Consider the following 23,879-nt stretch of genomic DNA (forward strand, 5'->3'; position numbering starts at 1 on the left):
CAACCAGACGGGCGTGTGCATGGGTAAGCGCCCGCGGCCCCGGAGGAGGAGCGCGGCGGGGCCCGGCCGGGTCGGGGCGCCGCGTCGGGGTCGCACTTGGTCTGTGCGGGGAGGGAGAGAAGCGCTCGCGTCCTGCCTCCCTGGAGCGGAGTCTAAGAGACGGGGCGAGGTAGAGGGGAGGGCGGGCGACATCATTTCCTTTGCACATTTCTAGGGGGCCCTTGGGGGTGATGGCAGCTGGGGCTCACTCATGCCTACGGCCCCCTGCGCGCAGCAGGCCTGTTTTCACACCTGTAACCGTTCGCTTTGAGCTGGTGCAGCTCCTCACCTCCTGGGGGGACTCTGTCACCCCTGTCAGGTCTGCAGCCAGCCAGCCAGTCCAAGCTCATGAAATTCAATCAATTCAGGATCGATTTCCCACGAGGCGGACCGCTGCAGTGGAGGCCGCCCCTGCTGCCCTCCCTGGATAGCAGACTCTTGATGATTGGTTGCGCTTCAGTGCCAAGAATCCGTCACTGGTCCCAGTCTGCCCAGTTAACCTATTTTTTTTTTTTTGTTTGGTTTGGTTTGGCTTTTTGTTTTTTTGTTTTTTTTCCGGTACCAGGAATCGAACTCACGATCTTGCGTTTGCCAGGCAGGCGCTGTGCAGCTGAGCTAAATCCCCAGCCCCAGTTAACCTATTTGGAGAGTATGAATTGCACGGTTTTTTTTTAAAGTCTGAACTACCCCGGTAGAAGAATCTAAGGTGGTTCTTGCACAAATACTATCTTTGGCCTCAGGAGTGTAGCTTCACGATTGTTATTCTTTTTATCTTATAAATGGAAAGGTTTGGGGGAGAATCTCAAAAGAAGGCAGTAGAGGATGTTTTAGAAGCCACCCGTCGGCCAGCTCACTTACACTGCAGTGTGGGGTTTACAGCGTGCCTCTTCCCTCCTGCAAAGGGGCGAGGTGCGTGTAGGAGCCAGATAGTCCTGGGGCTCCTTCTTGCTCCGGGAGGACGTCTCTCCCCTCGGAGGTGCCCGGGAAACCGCATTGCCATACCCAGAAGGACCCCGCTGGGACAGGTCCTGCAGTTCTCACCCGGCACCCCGGTGCTCTGTGCTCTTGTTCCCCCTTCTCTTGCCTCTTCCCTCTTCCTCCAATGTTCAGTGCTAGAAGGAGACAACTGCGTGTTCGACGGGGTCATCTACCGCAGCGGGGAGAAGTTCGAGCCCAACTGCCAGTACCACTGCACCTGCCGAGACGGGCAGATTGGCTGTGTGCCCCGCTGCCAGCTGGACGTGCTGCTGCCGGGGCCCGACTGCCCGGCTCCCAGAAAAGTGGCGGTGCCGGGAGAGTGCTGTGAGAAGTGGACTTGTGGCCCCCCTGAGAACGGGGGCCTGGGCAGCCTGGCCCTTCCAGGTGAGAAACGCAGGTCCGTGTGGTCAGGCGCGGTGGAGGCGGCAGAGGGCAGGTGTGAGCCTCTGGTTTGAGGTGAAACGTCGCCTGGTTTCAGCCCTGCTGCGGTGGATTCCAGACGCCCTGAAAAGTCTGAGCTGCTTTGTGAGAGTACCACACAATTTCTCCTAAAGAGAACCTGAGAGATTTAGTTGCCTTTCTGTCTTATTGTTGCCTTATTTGCTGACTATTATTTGCGTTTTAGTCCATCCATCCCGAACGGTCCTTGTTAGCACTACAAAGCCAAAAGTCAGAACCTTCTGTCTTATCTGAACTCTGCACACACTCTCTCTGCTCTCAGGAGCTGCAGCTTCTCCCTCCACAGGTATCACACAGAAATGTCCTCTTTCCAGATGCCATGGCAACGCTCAAGTGACAGTTCAGGACCTGTTGTTCTTCCTGCACTATCTTATAAATGCCATAGTTTGGGGGGGGGCGTATCTCAGAGGGCAGTAAAGAATACTTTGCATGCCATTTTCACCCAGATTATTTATATTGGGAGCATCCCAAGTTTTAGTCTTTCTGTGGTCGGAAATTATTGGCCATGCCTCACAGATAGGAAAACTGCTACGTAGACGAGATAGCCCCAAGCCGTACATGCGGTGTGGAGACATTTTGCAACCAGCACTGAAGTGCATGCGTGTGTGTGTGTGTGTGTGTGTGTGTGTGTAACAAGCTGTACCAACTGAAAACAAAACACTACTTTCAGGACTATTTTGACTTGACTAGTTCCATTTATACATCAAAATTAAAGTTTTATCATATCCTTATTACATACGGAACCTCATGGTGAGCGAGCTGAGCGTATAGCTGTTTGGTAATGCATGCTCAGCATACTGGAGGTTCTGGGTTCAACCCCAGCACTGCCAAAATCACATGTTGAAAGCACTGCAGCTTCCAGAGCAGTTGTTGGCGATACGCTGTTCTGCATTCTCAGAGCCACCGAGCTTCTTAAAGGCGAGTTGTGTTCAGGTCATGTGAGCAGTCATCCCGCGCAAGGATGGTTTCAAATCTTACCATGTGTCAGCTTTGTAGTTGCTGCTTGGGTTTTATAACTAGATCCGGTTCTGTGCCCTTGGAGCACAGGGGTTCGGTGGGTACAGAGCTGAACAAGATCCACTTTCTAACACTGGTTAAGGGGCCACCTTCAGACGTCCCACATGTTGCCCAAGAGTGCTCTCTCCTACCTCCCGTAGCCTACAGGCCAGAGGCCACAGTGGGAGTCGAAGTGTCTGACTCCAGCATCAACTGCATCGAGCAGACCACGGAGTGGAGCGCGTGCTCCAGGAGCTGCGGCATGGGCTTCTCCAGCCGGGTCACCAACAGGAACCGGCAGTGTGACATGGTGAAGCAGACGCGGCTGTGCATGGTTCGGCCCTGTGAACCAGAGCCTGAGCAGCCCGTGGAGAAGGTAAGAACATTGGGGAAGCGACCCAGAGGTTAGTGCCGGCCAGGTGTTCGCGCCAGAGAAAGGGCACAGCGATTCTGGAATCCAGGCGGAGTACCTTCTGGTTTTCCTTTTTAATGCACTGTATTTCAGTACCACACAACTCACAGCAGATCCACAGGGAGGAGGATGGGACCAAGCAACTAAACTACTTTATCCTAGTCAAGAATGGCTGGCAGATCCCGTTCCACTCCAGGAGAACACTGGCTTCAAGTTGTCAGACACAGCTGCATTTAGAGAGGGGTTTCAGGCTAGTTTCCTTCACCTCTCGGCTTAGGTTCATGCTGGTGAGGCAGCAGGGTAGAGACTGCATCCTCCTCCTCCACCCCACAACTCCCAGCACCCAACCTGCTGTGAGAGCAACCACTGTTGATGAGTATATGAATGGGTATCTGGGAATGACTGTCGTTATTTTTAGTAGCTTGGTGGAAATAATAAATTTACCAGCATAAAACAACGTGAGCCAAATAAAACAGTGCATTTCTTTCTCTTTTGCTGGAATTCTATCAACTGGGGAAGTGAGCTCTGTGTCAGGCATGCAGATTAGAAGCTCTGACTGCTTCCTGGTGACATCTCGAGCCTCCCTGCCATCAGACAAATGGAGCCACCTCACTGAGCCACTGTACAGACCTTTGCACAAACCCAAGGCCCAAATAAAACACCCTAGAGATTCAAGATTTACAGAGCTCTCCACCACAGCAGTGGCGCCATTCCTGCACTTAAAGGGAAGACTCTATGGCCACACAACTTGGCTTCATATCCTGTGCATCAATGTGAATTAACTGTGCGACCCTGGGCAGTTTTCTTTCCCTCCCAGCCTAACTTCTTTCCCCTCGTACGGGTCATTAAAAACATCTCCCTTGGGGCTGGGGATTTAGCTCAGCAGCAAAGCACCTGCCTGGCAAGCGCAAGGTCGTGAGTTCGGTTCCCAGTACCGGAGAAAAACCAAAAAAAACATTTCCCTTAAGGTTATCCTGAGGATTAAGTAGAGTGACTTAGCCAAGAGCTGCGCATAGACTAAATACGCTGTTAACATTAGTTGTCCTTTCTTAAAATGGTAAGTGGCATTTACTGGTAAAATATGGGTCCTTGTGGTTGTATTAGTATTGTCTGTGGCCAGTTAGCTCTATGATTTCTTTTGGTCCATTATAACTTTGCGTTTCTTCTACCAACTTAGAATACCTAGAAACACCCTTCCTGTAAGACTGTACCCTAGGAGATGCACCTTCACCCACCTACGAAACATGTATAACATAGTCAGGTTCACCCACACAAGCAGTCTCACACACACACACACACACACACACACACACACAGGGATGTAAGGATGTTGCTGGCTTCTGCCTTTTTCTCCTGATTGACAAGCATATAAGCTAAATATTAAAACATTAAACACACAAAAGGGGGGAAACAAGAAGCTTTGAAATATTTCCAAGGGCACAGTAAATTCTTTACTAAATAAGGCTTTTGCATCTTATATCTGTAAAATTTGGCTTTTTCTATTGTTTCTTTGCACAAAATTGATATTTCTTTCTTGTAAGTTGCACCCCACTTAATACTGGTAGATATATATTTAGCTGTTCATTTATAATGTGCATATTTCATAAAGGTTCTACAAATATGTTTGGAATTATAGGGAAGTACTAGCTTAATAGTCATTTCTACCTTACTTCCGAGGGATTCTTAAACTTGAGACAATAATTCTTGGAGTGTACACCCTGCAGCAGCATCTCAGAGCTTGTAAGAAGTGCACTTCTCTGAGTTCCATGGCATAAATGCTAAATACAGAACTCTGGACGCAAGGCCCAGCGATCTGTGTCTTAACAGGCAGTCTAGGTGATTCCAGTGCACACCAGGCTTTGAGGGCCTCTGATTCGGGACGATCCTGCATCGAGTAGCTCCACCAGCTGTAGACTGTGCCTTGGAAAGTGAGGAGTGGTGAACTGCAGCAAAGTGAGAAATAAAACAGTTCTTTGCTGAATTATCATGGTCCAGAATCCTCATTGTCTGTTCAGTAAATCCTCTACTTACTTCACCTTCATGGAAAAGAACCTTAAATCCCACAGTCTTATAATTCCCTGAGGTCATTATATAATAGAAAGGGTGGGCTTTTCATCAAACACAGTCAAATACTAAATGTTTTCTGACCTATACAATTGGACAGCCATTCCTTCTGGATTTATTCCCTTTCTCTTTGTAAAACCTAAAGATGTGTTTGGCAAAAATGTGAAAACTTGTAGTAGTTCCATAAATGTAGGTTTTGTTATCATAGATGTGCTTTTACTTTTGTGCCTTTAAGGTAAAAAAAAAAAAAAAAAAAATGATTGAACACAATTAGGCACTGCATTCACATTCCAGGCAGAACGGAAAAGAAATATAGGAAAGAGTTGTACCTGTCCAGAAGACAAAGAGTTTCCCAGATTCTTTTCAGTTTATACTATCATTGGCCACAAATTTGTCACAAGGCCATTCCAAGTTCTTAGATATTCCAGGGAAGGAAATACCTTTCGTGACCACATAGCCCAACAAAATTAATGTTCTTTCACCGAATAAGTAAAACCAATGGATATTGAGAAGGCAACTAGCAGGTTATTCCATACCAGTGAAGCAGTTCCTCAAAAAATGGTAGCCATTCCACGCATCGCTTCTTTTCTTCTTCCTCAGAAAGGAAAAAAGTGTCTCCGCACCAAGAAGTCGCTCCACGCCATCCACCTGCAGTACGAGAACTGCACCAGCCTGCTCACCTACAAGCCCAGGTTCTGCGGGGTCTGCAGTGATGGCCGGTGCTGCACCCCCCACAACACCAAAACCATCCAGGTGGAGTTCCAGTGCTCGCCAGGGCAGACCATCAAGAAGCCAGTCATGGTCATTGGTACCTGCACCTGTCACACCAACTGTCCCAAGAACAACGAGGCTTTCCTCCAAGACCTGGAGCTGAAGACCAGCACAGGGGAAATATAAGAAACACCCACAGTAGCAAACTGTAGCCGCCGCTGACCCACCATCAAATGAATATAAGAAGAAAAATGAAGAACCGTTCCTGCATCCTCGAGTCCTGTGTATTTTTCTGTGATCATATGAGGTCACTTATATCTGTCTTTTGTTTATTGAAGGATATTCAAACTGTAAACTTGGAATCAAGGGAAGCTCAGGATATGGCTTAGGAATGACTTACTTTCCTGTGATGTTTATCACAAGTGCAAATTTCTGTACATTGAAGAAGTAAAGTATAGGATTTCCTTTGTAGACTGTACCACTTGACACTTACCCTAATTCATGTGCACTAGTGCAATTGCAAGGAAACGTCACTGTAGTGAATGACATGGTGAAGTCTAGAATCACACTCAGTATGTCTTCATATAAATATTACCCCGTATCTGGAGCTTTGGCTTGGTGGGTCCCCACTGGGCTCCCTTTTGACATAGGTCAGCTCTGTACTCAAAGCCCAAGACCCAAGGAAACATACAGCTCTTCGATGTGAAGTCAAGAGACTATTCACTGTATTCAGCTGTATGCTAGGAAACATGCTGTGCCTACAGCAATGAAGCGTTTGCTAATTAGGCGGACTGCAGTTATGACCTTTCTGCATTTCAAATCAACCGACTCCTTTCCACTAGAAAGAAGCTCAGCAGAAAACTCCCAATACATAAACGACTGGGCCCTTGTGGCCCTCACACCTTTCTATACTGTAGGCTGCCGAGGCTCACTAGTTTTTTAATTTAGCAGAAGCAAAAGAGACAAGCAGGGTTCTTCTCTTCAGTGAGTAAACTAAGACCCAAAGCACTGAATTACAACCTTTCAAGTGTGCTTTATTTAGAATTTTGAAAAATAAGAGGGACAAAATCAACATGATTGTGATGGTGAAGAGCACAAATTTCGTGAGAGTTTAGTAGAACTATTTAGACATGCTCCAAACATATCCTGGGGTTATAATTACGAAAACTCATGAGCAACATATATATATGTGTATGTGTGTGTGCGTGTGTGTGTGTATATCTACTAGGTCAGGCTTACATGATAAGCTGCAAAATTAAATCTATTCATTCCTCCAATGTTACCATGTGTTCCTTTTTTTCTCTTTTAAAGTATTTATAAAAGTATAAGTTATGCATTTTGTAAAATATTCTTTTTAATGTCTCTGCTTGTCAGACATGACCCAAAAGAGCATGATGTTATCCATGTGTGACTGGTACTACTTTTGTGCTTCCAAGTTTGGTATGGTTGTTCACTGAAAATAAAAATTTATAAATTGAATAAAGCATCTGTCAGTCGCACCTGTTGAAAGCAAGATGGTTATTCTGAGCCAGGCTTATAACTTCTCCAAAGGGAAACAGACATCTTGTCCTGTTAGGTGATCGCCTTTGCCAAGACCGCAAATATTCTCCATACCATGAACACCAGCCTCATCTAGACCGTGATCATTTCTTCCTGGACAACCCGTGAGGCATCTCTGTGTACTGAAATGTGAGTTTTTTGTCTGGCCAGGCAAAAGTCACCTCTTCGCCTTCCTTGTCTCCTTAAAAGGCTCTCTGGCCCCCTAACTTCCCAGCTGACCCCGTTAACACTGCCTGGGTCAGTCTGCTCTTGTGGGAACCATAGAGTTGCACATCCTCACCCATCGGTTCTGCACCCACAGATTCAACTAACCAAGGACTGCAAATAGTACAAAAAGCAAGCATTACACTGGTTCTGATGCATGCCATGTAGTTAGGCCTACAAATGTTTGCATCTGAACTCAACAGGTACAGTTTTCTAGTAACTTCTCTAAGCAATACAGTATAACACTGCTTATGCAGCATTTACAATGGCTTGGGTGTTGTGACTCAAAAATTACTTAAAGTATAGAAGGAGGATACACACAAGTTACTTGATGTAAGGAACTTGAACATCTGGGGATTATGGCTTCTGCCAGGCATCCTGGAACTCATCCCCCATAGATACCAAGGGACAACTATTTCTGTGATGATGCAGAACATAACCATGATCGGGCTGCCATCTGGGGAGTGTGAGTCACAGTTAATAGAAGTTCAGTGTTTCAAAGTGTCTGGCTGATGCAGTATAGATCTATGGTTCCTCCATAATGTAAAGGGAAAAGCAAACTTTATTTCTCCAACTTCACTTCGTCTGTCTTCAGCCCCACTCCCATCCTTCTGTATATCTAATTTTTATTTGTTTTTAAAGTAAATTGGAAAACAAAATGGGTTCTAGGAGCTCATTGTCAGGAAATGATCATAAGGAACATCTAACATTCATGCCACAGCTGTGTTCTGCGTGCTTTTATCTGCATGTATCGTTTAATTTCCAAGATGGCTCTAGGAGGTATAAGTTCTTCATGTCCCTGGGTTACTAATGAGAAAATTCTTTTGAAAAGTAAAGCTAAGAGATCTTGAAATCAAACTTTTACTGCACTTAATGGTACTACATGGATCTGTGGGTCCAAACGTGTCTATCTTTGGAGCTGTTCAATGCCATGCTGTTCATCATGGTGAAAAAATTGGAAAAGCTTAAAGGTGGAATAATACAGATTTGCCTAGATAAGTCATAGTATGTACATTATGATGGAAATGACCATTAAGGTGAGAGTGTCAGAAATTATATTGCAAGTAAATACATGCAATAAAGTGTAGGGCTACAGAAAGAGTGATTAGTTTTTGTTCAAAACAAATATCTATGAGCAGCCATCAAAGGACAACTAGGAGGTGATACGCAGCAAAATAGTATTAGTGATTATGTCAGTCAGACCCATATTGTTTACCTTTTTCATGATTTCTGCACCAATTTTTTGAGAAAAGAGTGTCTTTATAACCAAGAAAGAAAATGAAGGCTGAGTTGAGATAGTGCTGTGAGCATAGTCTCCACCCTTTGCTTATCCATGTGACCTTAGTTTTCCCTTCCAGCACCCAAAATGCTAAATTCATCTCTTTCACTCATTTGACATAGACTGACGCATTGCTCCTGTGAGCTAGCATTGTTTGGGCTCCTGAGAACACAGCTCTGAATAAAACAAAGAGTAAGATAGACCTTTAGGTTATCCCTTTTTCTAGTATTTACACCCTGTTTAGAAAGGCAGGCAAAAGGTAGACAATAAGCAAAGAGAACAAATGTGAGGTGGTGGATACACAATGGAGGATGTCTTGGTAGCTAGTTTAGCATGAGGTAGTTTAGAATTTGTTCCTGAAAAGGTGACACTTGCTCTGAATAATAAAGAGACCTTTGGATCAGAGGAAACAGCCAGTGTCAAAAACAACAAAGTCTAAACTTGCAGCATTAAGGAAGATCCATGTGGCCCTTACACTGTTTTATAGCTGATACCATATACCCCACTGCAAGCATCTGATGGCACACGTCGTGGTCTTCTTTCTGTCTCTAACATGCAGCAGGACCTCACTATGAACCCGTTAAACTCATGAATGAATAAAGGAATGAAGGGCTTGTGCATTGACAAAAGATAGAACATTCTTCAGAATAAATGTTAGGTTTTTAAACTTTCAGGTTCATTACCTCTACTCCTCGCTATCCAGCTTACACAAATGCACACACATACACACACATGCACTCTTGAAGTTATCATTACAGGTTGGGAAAATGTGGTCTGACGTGCAAATATTTGCAAAGTTCAGGACATTCTAGCAATACAGCAAGGAAAGCAATCTTGACTGAGCAGACAGAGATTAGGACTGAAGAAAACACAGCCAAGAGGATGATGCCAGGCTGGGTCTGAGTACTAGGCTTGGTCTTTCCTAGCTGTAGCATACCCAGCAATGTGCACAACCCTGAGCTCCACCTTCCCTGCCTAAAGATGACAGGGTGACCAATAGCTCACATCTCCTTTATCCTTGTCTGAGTTGGTTCCCAGAGACTCAGGACATTTTGGTTGTAAAATCAATTCTGTCCCAGGCAACTGGGATGGGTTGGTCACCCTAAATACTAACTGCATGGTGATATAAGTTAATATGTGCTCATAAGCATTTGACTGTGCCTGACACTTAGTAGGCCTGGAAATGACAGCTCTTAGTAAGCATTTAGCAGAACCAAACACTACCACTCATTTTATTTTATTCAGTTAATGCACAGAGGTAGACTTTACTGATTCATTTTTACAGAGCAAGATAAAGAGCTTCAAAAAGTCAATGGTCTATTAAGGACACAGCAATTGTGTCAGGGTCTCAAACTCAAACTCAGGGTCTGCTAAACCCAGAACCAAAGCCCTTTCCTCTCCGTGGTGCTACCGCTCCAGAGGCCAAGTGTATTTTCAGCAACCAAAACAATTCCAACGGCTCTCATGTTTGTGCTATTTTCTCAAACTATAAATGTTCCCTTTCAGAAACAGCATTGCAAAGTAGTGAGACTGTCGAGATCACTCTGCGAATGTGAAATTGTGAAAGCACTGAATTCCTGGTATAGCGATAAAGTACATTTCATTGAAAATTATCATCAGAAATTGTTTGGGGAGTTTTATTTTTCCACACAAGGATTCAATTATACAGTGAGGCAAGGACATTTCTGACTCCACAAGGAGATAATTTGTCATAGACGTATCTGTACCTGATGAGATTATCAAGGCATTGGTAGTGATTTCCGGGCAGTGGTTAGATTTCTCCCTGGACGTCTTCCTTATAGGTACACATCATTGTGTTTCTGGACATGTTTCACTCCACCGTGCTCAACAGCATCAGTCAAATCATCAAGACAGTACGTCCTTTTGGCTGTGTGCTGTGGCGCTTGGTTTGAAGATCCATTATTGTTGAAAATGTATTCATCTTGCCCACCTCACATGGTTCTTGCAGACCTTGCCCTGCTGGCATGACCACAGAGGCTTCACAAAATTCAATTACCACTTCAGTAGTACTGCGGGCACTCACTAAACTCTGAATAATGAAGAATTCTTTGTGGGCTTCCAGCTAGGGACTGTAAGTTACTGTTACATTAAGCCAGCTGTTCCAGGCATAATCAGGAGGTGCAAAGGGTAAGCATGGCAGTGTTGTCCCAGTCTTCCTAAAGGATGTGGGTCGTTCTCCTTAGGACAAGAAAATGAAAGTCTGAGCATCAGCCTAGGAAATGCTACAAAAACAAAATATAGAGTTGCATTCAAATGGCAGGGTTCCATAGAAAGAGCATAACTCTCCCTACACTTCCCTCTTCTTCTGGAAGGAGCTTGGAATAAATATTTTATAATCCAGGAAGAAGATGTTGCTTGGAGTTATGTTTTATGAACAAAATCCAAAATGCAGGCTCTGCTTGTAACATAAATTCAGAAGTTTGGAAGAGGTTACGAAGTTCTTAGCTTGGGTTAAATATGGGTCAATAAGCTCCACATGACCCAGCTTCCTCCTCACGAACCATGGCCACCCGCAAAACCCTTGAGGCCGTTGGCACAGGAGGGCCAAGCAAGTGGAAGGTCTAGTTTGGCCAAAAGTTCAGCGAGACCTTCTCTGTTAATTTGGAGAGCATCCCAACCCCCAGACGAGAGGATGAAAACTATGATCTCCCCAGATTCCATATCATGGTCATGAAACTACTTGAAATTCACCTTCTTTTTTTTTTTTTTTTTTTTTTGAAATTCACCTTCTTTAAGGAAATTTCGTGAGCAGCATCCTTCCATTCAGCACTGCCTCTTTCATGTGGAACCAAGTCCTGCAACAATTACTGTAGCAGCAGCTACAGCTCTGGACCTCTGTTCCTCACCCCCATCTGTGCCCCCCACTAGATCCTGCTCCATGATCGCAGAGATGCTTGGTTTTCTCACCACCCCATCATGCATTGCTTCTCAAACTTTTCCAGCACTGGATTTCAAACAGCTGAATACACTGAGCATTTGCTCTCTTGAAGATCCAGCAGCAGAAACCTAGTGTTTCAGGACAAAGTTGGTGGGAAGCATCACATTTTTCATTTAAAAATTCAGGTCAGTTGTGACTTCTTAAGATATCCATGTGCATTTAAGTATAATAACATCATCTAAAATTTCACATTGGCTAGAATATGCCCCTTTTTCTACCTAAAGCTTCAAGTGAAACAGATGTTTCAGGAAAAAAATGCACCATATTTACCTGAAGTCTCTGGCATCTTCTTTCATAGTCCTCATAGTCAAATTAGCAAAAGTAATAAGAGTAATTCCAAATTTTATCTCACTCTAGGAGCCACTGATTGTAGATGTACGATTAATGTATGCGTCATTCTGCCAGTGGGCCTAGGATGCATCATCTATTGTAAGATCCATGTCACTTTCTGAAACACAAAAGAGTTTTCAGTGTTAATCTTAGTATGTATGAAATTTGGAAAGAAGAATTTTTAAAAAGGGGGGAAGTAAACTAACATATGTCAAGCTTATTAGAATCCAAGGACTATGCAAAGTGCTTGCATACAGTACCTCATTGGCTTTAGTCCTTATGGTAATCCTGTCAAGCCAGTACTGTTTCACTGCAAAATTGCCAGCGAGGAAAATGAAGTTTTGGAGAGATAAATAGCTTGCAAAGGACCACAAGTCTATTATGTAATAAAGACAAGATCTGAATCTTCACCTTGTGAATCTGCAAGTTATATGTTTAATGCCCCCACCTCATTTCCTATATCTTGGCTTATATGCACTCCAGTTGGAGGAGCAGGTGGTGGGTGCTCAAAAATGCAAAGTTAAGCACAGTGGTTTAATATCTGTAATCCCAGCACTCTGAGAGGCTGAGGCAGGAGGATCACAGGATCAAGCCCAGTCTGGGCAACTTAGTGACTTAGCAAGACACTGTCTCAAAATAATAAAAAAATTTTATACACACACACACACACACACACACACACATACATACATATTTTAAGGTCTGAGGAAGTAACTCAGTGTGAAGGCCCTGGTTTAATCCCTAGTGTTAGAAAGAAATACAAATGGATAAATGAGCTGCTATCCAACTGTAGCAAATCTGTGCTCTGAATATTGGTCACCACCCAAGGAACATCCTGGACTGCAGGCATAGAGATCACGTGCAGTTCTTCACAAAGAAAACCACTCAACTGTCATCAAAAACCTAGAGACCAAGAACTGTCAGGAACTGTCCTGAGATTTCACCTGCCACCTCAATTAAAACGGTGCTCTTCCTTCTGTGTATCACTGCATCATCCATTAATGCACACACTATGCGTTGATCATCTACCACATTCCGAGGCGCGTGCTTGGAAAGGAACTGGGAATAAAGTAGTATAACAAGATCAATGCAGTCCTTGCCCTCCTGGAGCCTGTAGTCCGGTGAGGTATATGAATTTGTCCTTAGACCTCCACTCCTAAGGCCAGATAGCCCAGCCCATTACACCTTCCTCTCCTGTTCACCATTTTAATCATGTGCAGAGAAGTAGATGCTTTTCAGCTGGGCCCCACTACTTATGCACCCCTCAAATCCCAGAGGGGTTCCAGAGAAAGGAAGTAGCAGGGAGCTCAGTCTGAAGCAGTCCAGACCCCTGTCCTTGTGTGAGCCACAAATGCCAGGTGGGAGGAGGAGCTCTTGTTCCTAATCACACACCCGGAGGGTTCCGGAGACACAGAAGCGGGGATTTCAGAAGTCTCCCCTTAAATCCCTCATTCGTTAAGAAAACAGTCTAATCCCAACCTCACCCCCAGCAGTTTACTCAGAGCAGCCATCCGCTGCCCTTCTTCCCTCTGCTGGGAGCACTTGAGCTTCACTGCACTCAGACCCTTCTTGTGCTGTGATGTCACAGGGAATGTCTTCCTCCCTCTGCTCTACCCTTTAAGATCCTCTTTAACCTTCAAGGCCTACCCCAAATTCTGCCTGCCAAGTTTGTCACTGCCCTCGCCATAGCTCTTCAACCAGGGGCGAAACGTGGCAGACTACAGCGGGAGGCAACGTGGTAAAAAGTCAGGAAAACAAGCGGGGTCCTGGCTGCTCGTCTTCCGGACTTCTGCGTTCATAAAATGAGGATGTTGGAATCAGTAACTTCTGTAGCCCCCTCTGTATTAACACTTAAGGGTAACCACCAATGGTGGTTAGATGTCATTTTTATAAATGTTACAGATGTTGTTTTTATAACCTTATTTTTCTGACTCCAAAATGAGTTTTATTGTCCCATTTACAGACAAGGGTTTCAAACCCAGGAATACCTGGCTCTGGAGTCCTCGATCTTTGTAGCACGATGCACCGCCCACCTCCAAGCACTTCAGGGCTTTTCCTCTCCCATTAGTGTTCTAGAGGCTAATTTTACTTCTCCTCCTCCTCCTTCTCCTTCTCCTCCTCCTTCTCTTTCTCCTTCTCCTCCTCCTTCTCCTTCTCCTTCTCCTTCTCCTCCTCCTTCTCCTTCTCCTCCTCGTCCTCCTTCTCCTTCTCCTCATCCTCCTTCTCCTTCTCCTCCTCCTTCTCCTTCTCCTTCTCCTCCTCCTCCTCCTTCTCCTTTTCCTCCTCCTCCTTCTCCTTCTCCTCCTTTTCTTCTTTCTTCTCCTCCTCCTTCTCCTCTTCCTTTTCCACCTCCTTAACCTCTTCCTTCTCCTCCTCCTCTTTGTCCTCCTCCTCCTCCTTCTCCTCCTCTTTGTCCTCCTCCTCCTTCTCCTCCTCCTCTTTCTCCTCCTCCACCTCCTTCTCCTCTTTCTTCTCCTCCTCCTCCTCCTTCTTCTTCTTCTCTTTCTTCTCCTTCTTCTCTTCCCTTCCTCTTCCTCCTCCTTTGATTAGGAAACAACCAACAGCCTTTACATTTATTCAGGTCTCTCAAGGCACAGAATAAATACCCACGATGAAATTGTCATAAAAGTATTGGCTTAAGTCAGGCATGGTGAGAAATGGCTGCAATCTCAGTTTGCATCTGTCAGGGGTCTCTGAGCGACCCTCCTCCTCTCTTCTGGTCCTTGCCCTCACTCCAGCAGAGAATGGATTAGTGGGCTCTTAGTGAGAAATGGGAGAATCAAGGCTAGTATAATGCAAAGTGAACATTTTTATAGAGTGTGGCAAATACAGAGAAAGCAGAAGAGGAACTAGCTTAGCAGCAGAGTGGTGCTACAAGATAGAGGCATCCTGCTTGGGATTTTGGTGAGTCTGAAAGGTGCTCGTACTAGTTGGGATTAGCCGGTTTCTAAAAATACCAGTTTCACTGGTTGGTGGTCTAGGCCAATCAGGGCCTTTGTTTGTGGAAAGGGGCCAGGGTCAGCATAAGTAAATGTGAGTCACTTTCATAAGGATACAGGAGGGTACATTTTCTCAAGTACATAGTACACAGATAAGCCTGTGATGATCTTATAATCCTCAACCAGAGATGCGCATTACAACTATCAGCCACAGACACACATGAGATGAATTTGCAGTGTTCATCATTGGGTTTTGTCCTGTGTGTTTTCTATGTCCCTCTGATCCACTCCCTACACCTGCACTCTAGGAGGCTGAGGCAAGAGGATCACAAGTCACAGTACAACCTGGATTTAGTGAATTAGTGAGACCCTCTCTTAAAGTTTAAAATAAACCAATAAGGGTGGAGTAGAGGCTAAGTATGCAGTTCAGTGCAAAGGTCCTATATTCAATCCCCAATTCCAAAAAAAAAATACTAACTTAAACTGTACCTCTAAGCATCTCAAAAAAATGTTAAAGATGTAAAAAGGTCACCCAGAATTCAGCTGCTAATACTTTATCCCACCAATCAACAAATCTGACTTGCTTCTTATTGCAGTGCTTGCTTTGGTTGGCTACTCAAAGAGGATATGAAGGTTCAAATGCAGAGCTTTATACACAGATTCACTTAGTTGGTCAGATCATTTTTTTAAACGATCAACTTCAGCCAAACAACTTATGACCCAAGTTACTAACTTATTAGCTCCCACTCAGTGTATTAAAAATAATTCAGCTATTTGTAAACCTAATAGTGTCAAAATCAACCCATATAACCTATACCCAAGAAAAAATATATTTATTACCTACCACTCTTTACTCCTTCAAAACTTGAGATTATCTAAGTTCTGAGCAGATACCTCTTATCATCCCCAATAAATTTTTATCATTTTGGACACAGCCTGACAAGAGTTGAACTTCAATACTAACTAGACTGATTAATGCAACCTATCTAATGCTCAAAGTAAAACTGCCAACATTGGAAAAAAAGTAGTGTCCAACTATTAATTTCTATGACCCTTCCTAGTGACATAAAGCCCTAGCTATGTTTTTTTCTTTCTGATACAGGGTCTCACTATGTAGCCCAGGCCGGCCTTGAATTCACTGCAGTTCCCTGCCTCAGCCTGCCAAGTACTGGGATTACAGATGTGCGCCACTACACCCAGCAGCCCTAGTTTTTAATAGATTTTTTTCCTCCCCAAATGTTGTACTAATTTACACATTTCTTCAATCCTATATAAATTAACTGTGGACTTACAATATGTGCTAAGCACCACTTCAGATTTCCCTCTACTCTTCCAGTTCTTTGTCTTTCTCCTCTTTGATGAATAATTTGAAAATGTCCTGAGAAGGTATGTCATTGTATTCTGAAGGAGCAAAAATTCCATTATGTGATTCGGATGTCCATTGGGCTTTACAAGATCATTCTAAATAATATAGCAAAAGTCAGATCTTCTGATTTCCGCTATAAGTTCTCAGGTCTACCCTTTCTAGCTAGACAGACATAACCTTTTTTTTTTTTTTTTTACATGAACAGTAAACTCAGAAGCAGGTATGTTTTATCAGACACAGAGAGCTTTTATAGGCCCTCAGCCAAATTTTAAACCACTCAAGATTTCTACAGAATAAAAGGCTGTTTACAAGCTTTCCTTGTTTTAGATTCCCCTGTTTACTACATGATTCACTTTTAAATGATAGTTGATATATTAGACTTATGAGGAACCATCTAGAATATTAAAAGCTTTGTTTCCAAGCTTTTATATTTACTTCCTTCTCTTTACTCCTCAACATATCAATGTCTTGCATTCTTTTTCTCAGAAGATTAAGTGTAGACATTCCCTGATCTACTGGTCCATGGGGATGACTCTGAGTCGTAACATTTGCTCTGTGTGGGCATTGATGATATTTTTTCCTAGACTAAACCATTAAATTTCTTTCATATTTGGGATCATGTACAGTCTTAAGAGGTTGAAAGCAAACACAGGCAGATAATCTCTAGAAAAGCACATGTAAGAAAAAGCCTTGGTCCATCAATAAGAGTGTAGTAAAAAAGTCTCATGCTTAATCTGAAATAACCTTAGTCATATTACAGGTCATAGACAATACTTTATGGGGTCATTTAACTCTCTTCACTTCTCTACAAAATGCCAAACAATCTTCCACATAATGTGGGCACGGATAAATGTTAGAGGAAGAAGCAAAAAGATCAACAGATGAAGGGATGACAAGATGGTTCAATAGAGGGATGAGATGCATAGATAAAGGCATTATTTGATGAAAAGATGAGCAAATAAATGGTAACTGGAATTTTATGACCATGATCCCCTGATCCTTTAAATAAAATAGTTTTTGTCTGTAACGCTGGTGATGGAAGTCTAGAAAGTTCCATTAACACTCACTTCATACACTTGTCCAGAGCTGTCCCCTGCCGGTAGCATCTCCATACTCTCTTCCCAGTTTTTAGCACAGCTCTTTTTACCTCTAAGCCTCAGCTTACCTTGTTCTTATTGATTCTTGCTTCTAGCTTCACCCTACTCCCATTTCTGATGTCTCTCTTCCATCCCTGCTCTCTCCATCTGCCCAGTCCATCTCAGTGGGCGTGGCCAGCTAGTTTGACCTTGTTTTGTGCCATCTGTCTATCAGCTTTTGGGAACTGGCTAGCTGGCTTGAGCTGTAAGTGAGAACCAATGTGACTGTGTCCTTGTCTCTATAGTGAAGGATTCTGTCACTGTGTATCTGTCTGTCACCAGATCCCCAACTTTGATCAGGATTCAGGCCACAGGTGTTTAAGGAAGATAGGAACCTCTTCAACTCTAGGGGAAAGTGTGTGTAAAAGTAGCTTACAAATTCCAAGTCCTCATGTGAAATAATTTCCTATTAGGCATTGTTAGCTATCTACACAACTCAAAGACATTTGAATATAAATTCAAATTTGCAATCATCCAGATGGTTGGTATTTGAAACAGCCCACTTGTTATTGTAGTTCCAACTCCCTATCTAAATAAGACATGGAATAGTAAACTGGAAAAGTCAGTGTGTGTCATCTTGTGGACATCTTTCCTATTAATCATAAGTATCCTAACTGTGTAGCAAAGAGAAAAGCAAATGTACCTAGATCCTTAAATTTACCAATGCAAAACCAACCAAGCAATGTGAATCATTTAACTCAAAGAACAAACTACCAGCGACAGATAAAATAATTAGGTTGATTTTGGCTTTGTTTTTGTGCTTTGCAAAAGATCATATCAATTACTTCAGAGTGGAAGTATTTTTTATGGTGGTTAAAAAGGTGAAGGATTTCATGGGCAGCACCTCTGTCATGATTTAGTTTTTTTTTTGTTTGTTTGTTTGTTTTGTTTGTTTGTTTTGTTTTGTTTTGGTTTTTCTCCAGTACCGGGAACCGAACTCACAACCTTGCGCTTGCCAGGCAGGGCTTTGCTGCTGAGCTAAGTCCCCAGCCCCTTGTCATGGTTTAGTTTTTAAAAACAATTAAGCAACCGGTGTGTGAGAGTTTACTCTCATGAAGGTAAGAAGCTAGTGTCCCATGGTTTTGATATTTGGGGTCCCCAGACTTAATTCCATGAAGACGTAGTGTACCTTTATGTGAGAATTAATAACCCAGCACTTACTGGACACTTGCGAAACTCAAATACAGCAAGATCATCTTTTCACACCACAGAAGAGTCGTTGCTCACCTGTGGAAGATACTGAAAGAACTCCATTGTGTTTTCCCTCCAGCCTAGGAAGAATTTCATAGCTGCCATCATTAGGTCCTGGTTTTCTGACCTGTTAAGTGAGAAAGAAAAGTAGTTCTCAAAGCAGCACCTGATAGAAGAGCTTAACTTTGTCCACTTTTCTCATTCCTTTTACCTCACTAAGGAGGAAGTCCCTGAAAGGATCCCCCAAATGGGTTGCCCGCATTTACTATCATCTCAGTGTGCTCACGCAGCTTTCTTTGAAGGCCTCCACTGCAGTGTCTGATCTGTGCCCTCAGATACCTCAATCCAATCCCAGTACAGCCCTCAATCTCCCTGCAGCATTTAGGCTCCACTGCTGCAGGCACTGGCCCATGTTCCTAGAGGTTCTGCTCTACTTGATGCTGTGTGACCCCAGAAGACAGCACTGGATCAGGGTCCTGTGAAGGAGGCAGTGAATTATTTGAGTTTTAGTTTTGGCCTCCGACAGGGTCAGCAGATATTTTTATGAGTTTACCTAACAGGAGAGTCCCTTAGGGCAAGTTTTCATTTTGCCTCTAAAATAAGACAAACCAAAAACAATAAAACACAGCCTGTTCTGGTATCATAAAATATGCAATGTCTCCTTTCTGTATGATTTTAACTTTGCCCTGGAATTAGTGAAGACGAGTCTTTAGCTCTTCTTAGACTTGATTTATATTCTGCCTTCCTCATGGGGTAGCTGCAATTCTTATTGGGCTGATGTCCATCTCGAGTATCCTTACACACATTATCTCCCAGCTACCCACTGAGGAATTACTTTTTCCTTTCTTTTACTGGTCAAAATTTTTTCATACTCTCAGATTTTTGTTAATTACTTTGGGATTTGAGAGAAAAACATACCAACTATAAGCTCAAAAGAAACAACTTACAATGAGATCAGCAGAACCATCAGTCACGTCTCCCTCGTGCAACTTCAATCTTTAATTTAAGGACCGGAAAGGCATCTTGCTGGTTTCGCGGCTTTTGCCCTTTCCCAGAAAGCTTTCCAGTCTCCCTTAGGGAACTTAGCAAAGGCAATTTCCATTAAGTGGACGTGAACTCATTGTCATAGACGGGGAGTACGCTTAGGCACAGCAAAACAGTTCTACAACACATTTTACAGACTTTGCAAATCATAACCCGCTTTGTAGATGGCTGACCCATCCAAGAAAAATAAAGAAATAAGGGTGAGAGTTCTATTTTCTATAAATCATGCTTCATTCCAGTTTCCCCTTAATATCAGAGAAGGGTAACTGATGCTATTTGGATGAGCTCATTTAAACACATCAAACTCTCTTCACAAAGATTAATAAGAATGAGTCAGTGATGCTGGTGGCAAAGCCATCTCATTGAAAGACTTCAAGAAGTAATATACAAAGCAGGATTACCACTGCGCAATCTTTAACACGACATGCATAAAATCAATATCTCAAGCTCCTTTGGGAGTTACTGCCCAACATGCTGTTACGAATCATCATAATGACCTCAGCCAGCCCCTCCTGTCCAGTGGGGAAACTGGAATTTCTCAGCCTTCAAGGAGAAATTCAAATCTGGGCAGTTTGCAGGGCCTATGGACAGGGTGATGGTTTTCTAGAAGACAAAGGTCAGATGTAGAATTTTCCTAGGTGCCATGCTATAATCAGTTCCACTGGCTCAAACCAAGAGAGCCAGCCTTACTCAGTGAGAAAGCTTAGGAAGAGCAAAGCTTGGGCACGGTCAGGAACCATCCCCAGTGATGTCTCTGTCCAAGAGCACTCACACAGCAGGAGTTCTACACCATCCATGAGGACAAGGGCCTCAACATTTCCTCTGGGGGATCTAACCTTGTATATCACTCATTGAAAGCTGCTCCTGCTGACTGATCTCTCTGAATTCATGAATATTTATAATTTCTGGCCTTTTTAACTTTGGAGAAACATGGAGCTTCTCCATTACAATTTGGAGAATTGAGTTTCCACAATTTCTCCCATTAGTGTTTTGACATTTGAGTTCCAGTGGAGAATGCTTTAAGGATAATGCAGAGAAGAAATGGTTTAGGATTTACCTCGTTTAGTAATCTCAACCAGGGCCCATTCTGTTTTCCAAAGAATGCTTGATAACACTGAGACATATTTTCAATCAAAACAGTATGGAAGAGCTGCCCCTGGCCTTTAGCAGATAAAGGCCAGGGATGATTGGAAACACCTTACGTGGGACACTCTTCCACCGAGAGGAAGTGTCTGTCCCCAACTTCAACAGCGTCATTGTTGAAAAGCCCTGCACTAGCATAAAGGCAAAAGCATAAGGTCAACGCTTAAGCTTAACCACAGATAAAAACCCTTTCACACCATGTTCCACGAGGCAAAGACAAAAAGCAGGCCAATTATTCCCAAGGTAGGATAATGAGAAATCTCTGACAGAAAGTACTGCAGAAACCACGTACGTGACAACAGCACACAAGCCAAGAAACACACGTGGCCTTACAGTTAGCCATGACGTTACAATACGATTTGGAAAAGTAAACTCCAAACACGCCTGGAAAAAAGAACTGATACCCAAACAGATTCCCCTCTTGGGATACATTAGAGTTGACAGGGCCTCCAAGTCCTCAAGGCGTTAATTTCTAGAAAAATTGGAAGAGGGGAGCAGAGGATTTAAGATAAACATCAGCTGTAAGTGATTCTTAAGCCACAGTTGAGGCGAGGTCTTGAAATGTTATTTTTTCATTCATTTTTCTGTCTTTGTATCTCCCCTATGTGAGAAACTTGGCATGCACAGTTGGCGCCTATATTATCCTCTGGCCAATACTTTACCCCGGTTGCCTTAGCAACTGTCAATATTTGTCTGGTATGTCACAGCCCCAGTTGGCTGATGTCTGGTTTGACACCTACTTGTAAAGTTTAGGGAAGAGAGACACCCAGCGGCCAAAGTTAAGAGGGCTGTAAGCCATCTCCTGCTTCCTTTTATTTTCACCTGAGAAACATTGAATAATTTTTAAATCTGATCCCCCTTTAAGGATCAACAGTTCCCACATAAAAGTTATGGAGACAGAGAAGAACATGGGTTGGTGCACTTACTTTGTCCATAAAAGGCCTGATAGTAAATATTTTACGTTTTGTGGGCCATACGGTCTCTGCCGAAACTACTCAGCTCTGCTGTCAGAGCACAGAGTAGCATTAAACAATACATAAACAAACGAGCCTGGCTGCGATCCAATAGTCTTATTTATAAAGCAAGCAGCAGGCCAGATTCAGTCCACAGGCAATAGACGGCCATCTTTGCAAGATGAGATAGAATCTCTACACTCTTCCAACCTGGACTTGTCCCTGCCACCTCGACTCCCCCAGGTTCCAGGGAAATTGGAAGAATCACTGCAGAAAGACAGAACAGTAACATCCAGTGTTAACATTCGTACCAGAATTCAACATGCTCCAGGCATTGCTCTGAGTATAGCAAGGTAACCACCATTTACCAGGCACTTGCTATGAACTAAATGTTGCATCCTCCCCAGATTCAGATGACAAAAATCTAATCCTCAGTATGTGATAGGTGGAGATGGGACCTTGGAGGTCATTAGGTCATGAGAATGGAGCCCTCCTCACAGTATTTGTGCCCTTCTAAGAAGAGAACTTTCTTCTCTGTTCTGGCAACTATAGTGAAAAGTGACTGTCAGAAAGAGCACCTACACCATCCACCACATCTGCCAATGCCTTGATGTTGATTAAACCATCCAGTCTCTGGTGTCCTGTTATAACAACCCAAAATGACAAAACAGTAACATAATGTATACGTAAAATGCCTTGCAAGTCAAATAACAGTAAGTGATACTGTCAGAAAATTTCATGGGAAATCAGGACAGGGAATGCTGAGTGTAAGAAATGTTGAATTTGGAAGATATCTAACTCTGTTGCTGCTTTATAACAGCACTTACTATTTTTATCATTATATTTCTAGAATGTTTGGCCACAGTCATCAGTCAAGCCTTTGACCTCAAATTCCAGTTAAAATCACAAATGAACTCGAAATGTTCAAAATGCATTCTGAAGGAAAGCTGAATTTTTAAGTAAACAGGATGTTCATATTTTTTTCATTATTGTGAGGCCAGTGTAAGAGAAGTGGCTATTATTCCTACCTCCAGAAGAATTCTAGATTGAAGTCCGAGGCCTGATGTCCCTCCAACTCTAGGTTCCTATATTCCAGTCTACTCGGCCTTATCCAGATCAATGGATTATCAGTTCTGCAGAAATTACTCCTGTACCGAGCACTGCAGTAACTCAAAGTCACCAGACTTTTCGCATTTGTGATAAAAATGGAGCAGTCTTTAAATGTATAAAGAAGTGTCTGTTCTTGTCCTCCATCTATGTCACTATGATCTATGCCTCTAGGATTTTCCCACCTTTGCACACATGCACACATGCGCACACACACACACACACACACACACACACACACACTCCTTCCCTGAAGCATTTAGAAAATCCTCCAAAATAAGCATTCACATGATCACAGTTCTGTCTCTTCACTACTGACACCATTTGAAAACCTTCTCTAGCTTTTTGAGCTATCTCTGATTTTCCAGCTGGATACTTTTCTATTAAATTGCCTGAGACAGGGCTCCATGTCATTGTTGATGATTCATTCTGAGAATTCTAACGGAATGCCCCAAAACTGGCCAAGTTTGAAGTGGTCAGGAGTCCCGGCTTCTTAGGAAAGGTGGGGAGAAGGGCCAAAACTAGAATGCCTTACCTACTAATTCACTTAGCCAACATTCACTGAGCATTAAATACTAATCCATTCATTTGACAAAAACTAGAACCCCTGAACTCACACGTGTGTAGAGCGTAGAGTTTAAAAGTAAGGACTTAATGTCAGACACGCCTGTGTCCAAGACATACTCTGACACCTATAAGCTTTGTGATCTTGATCAGGTCTTTACTCTCTCTGAGCCACAGTTTCTTCTTCTGTAAAATGAGAATCCTAATGAACCTGTCTCGTGAAGTTGCAGTGATATACGGGACAATTTATATAATCTTAGAACCTGGATCAAAATGCAGTGTTGTCATTCTTACCTTACATTACCTTACCTCACCTTAACTTACCTTACCTTACCTTACCTTACCTTACCTTATCTTACCTTACCTTATCTTACCTTAGGTTCCAGGTTCTGGTTTGGTACTGGTGATGAACACTTCTGTTTCATGTGCTTCACTGGATAGTGTT

General features: G+C 43.2%; 1 protein-coding gene and 1 long non-coding RNA gene across 2 annotated transcripts; one reads left to right on the forward strand and one right to left on the reverse strand.

Moving 5' to 3' along the window:
- Window positions 1-7,143, forward strand: Nov (nephroblastoma overexpressed; the record flags this gene model as incomplete). The annotated part of the gene is given in 4 exon segments (XM_005381909.2): window positions 1-23; window positions 1,150-1,401; window positions 2,634-2,848; window positions 5,549-7,143. Coding segments are annotated over 4 exon segments (787 nt in total), but the record flags the coding sequence as incomplete, so codon positions are not given.
- Window positions 7,144-10,324: 3,181 nt separating this feature from the next.
- LOC102006577 lies at window positions 10,325-23,479 on the reverse strand. The gene is made up of 4 exons (XR_260491.2): window positions 19,571-23,479; window positions 18,660-18,750; window positions 11,932-12,109; window positions 10,325-10,945 (listed from the first exon to the last, which is right to left on the reverse strand). It is a non-coding gene; the product is annotated as an uncharacterized LOC102006577 (long non-coding RNA).
- Window positions 23,480-23,879: the final 400 nt, after the last annotated feature.

Source organism: Chinchilla lanigera, unplaced genomic scaffold, assembly GCF_000276665.1.
Source record: "Chinchilla lanigera isolate Chin_1 unplaced genomic scaffold, ChiLan1.0 scaffold00016, whole genome shotgun sequence".
Taxonomy (NCBI): Eukaryota; Metazoa; Chordata; class Mammalia; order Rodentia; family Chinchillidae; genus Chinchilla; species Chinchilla lanigera.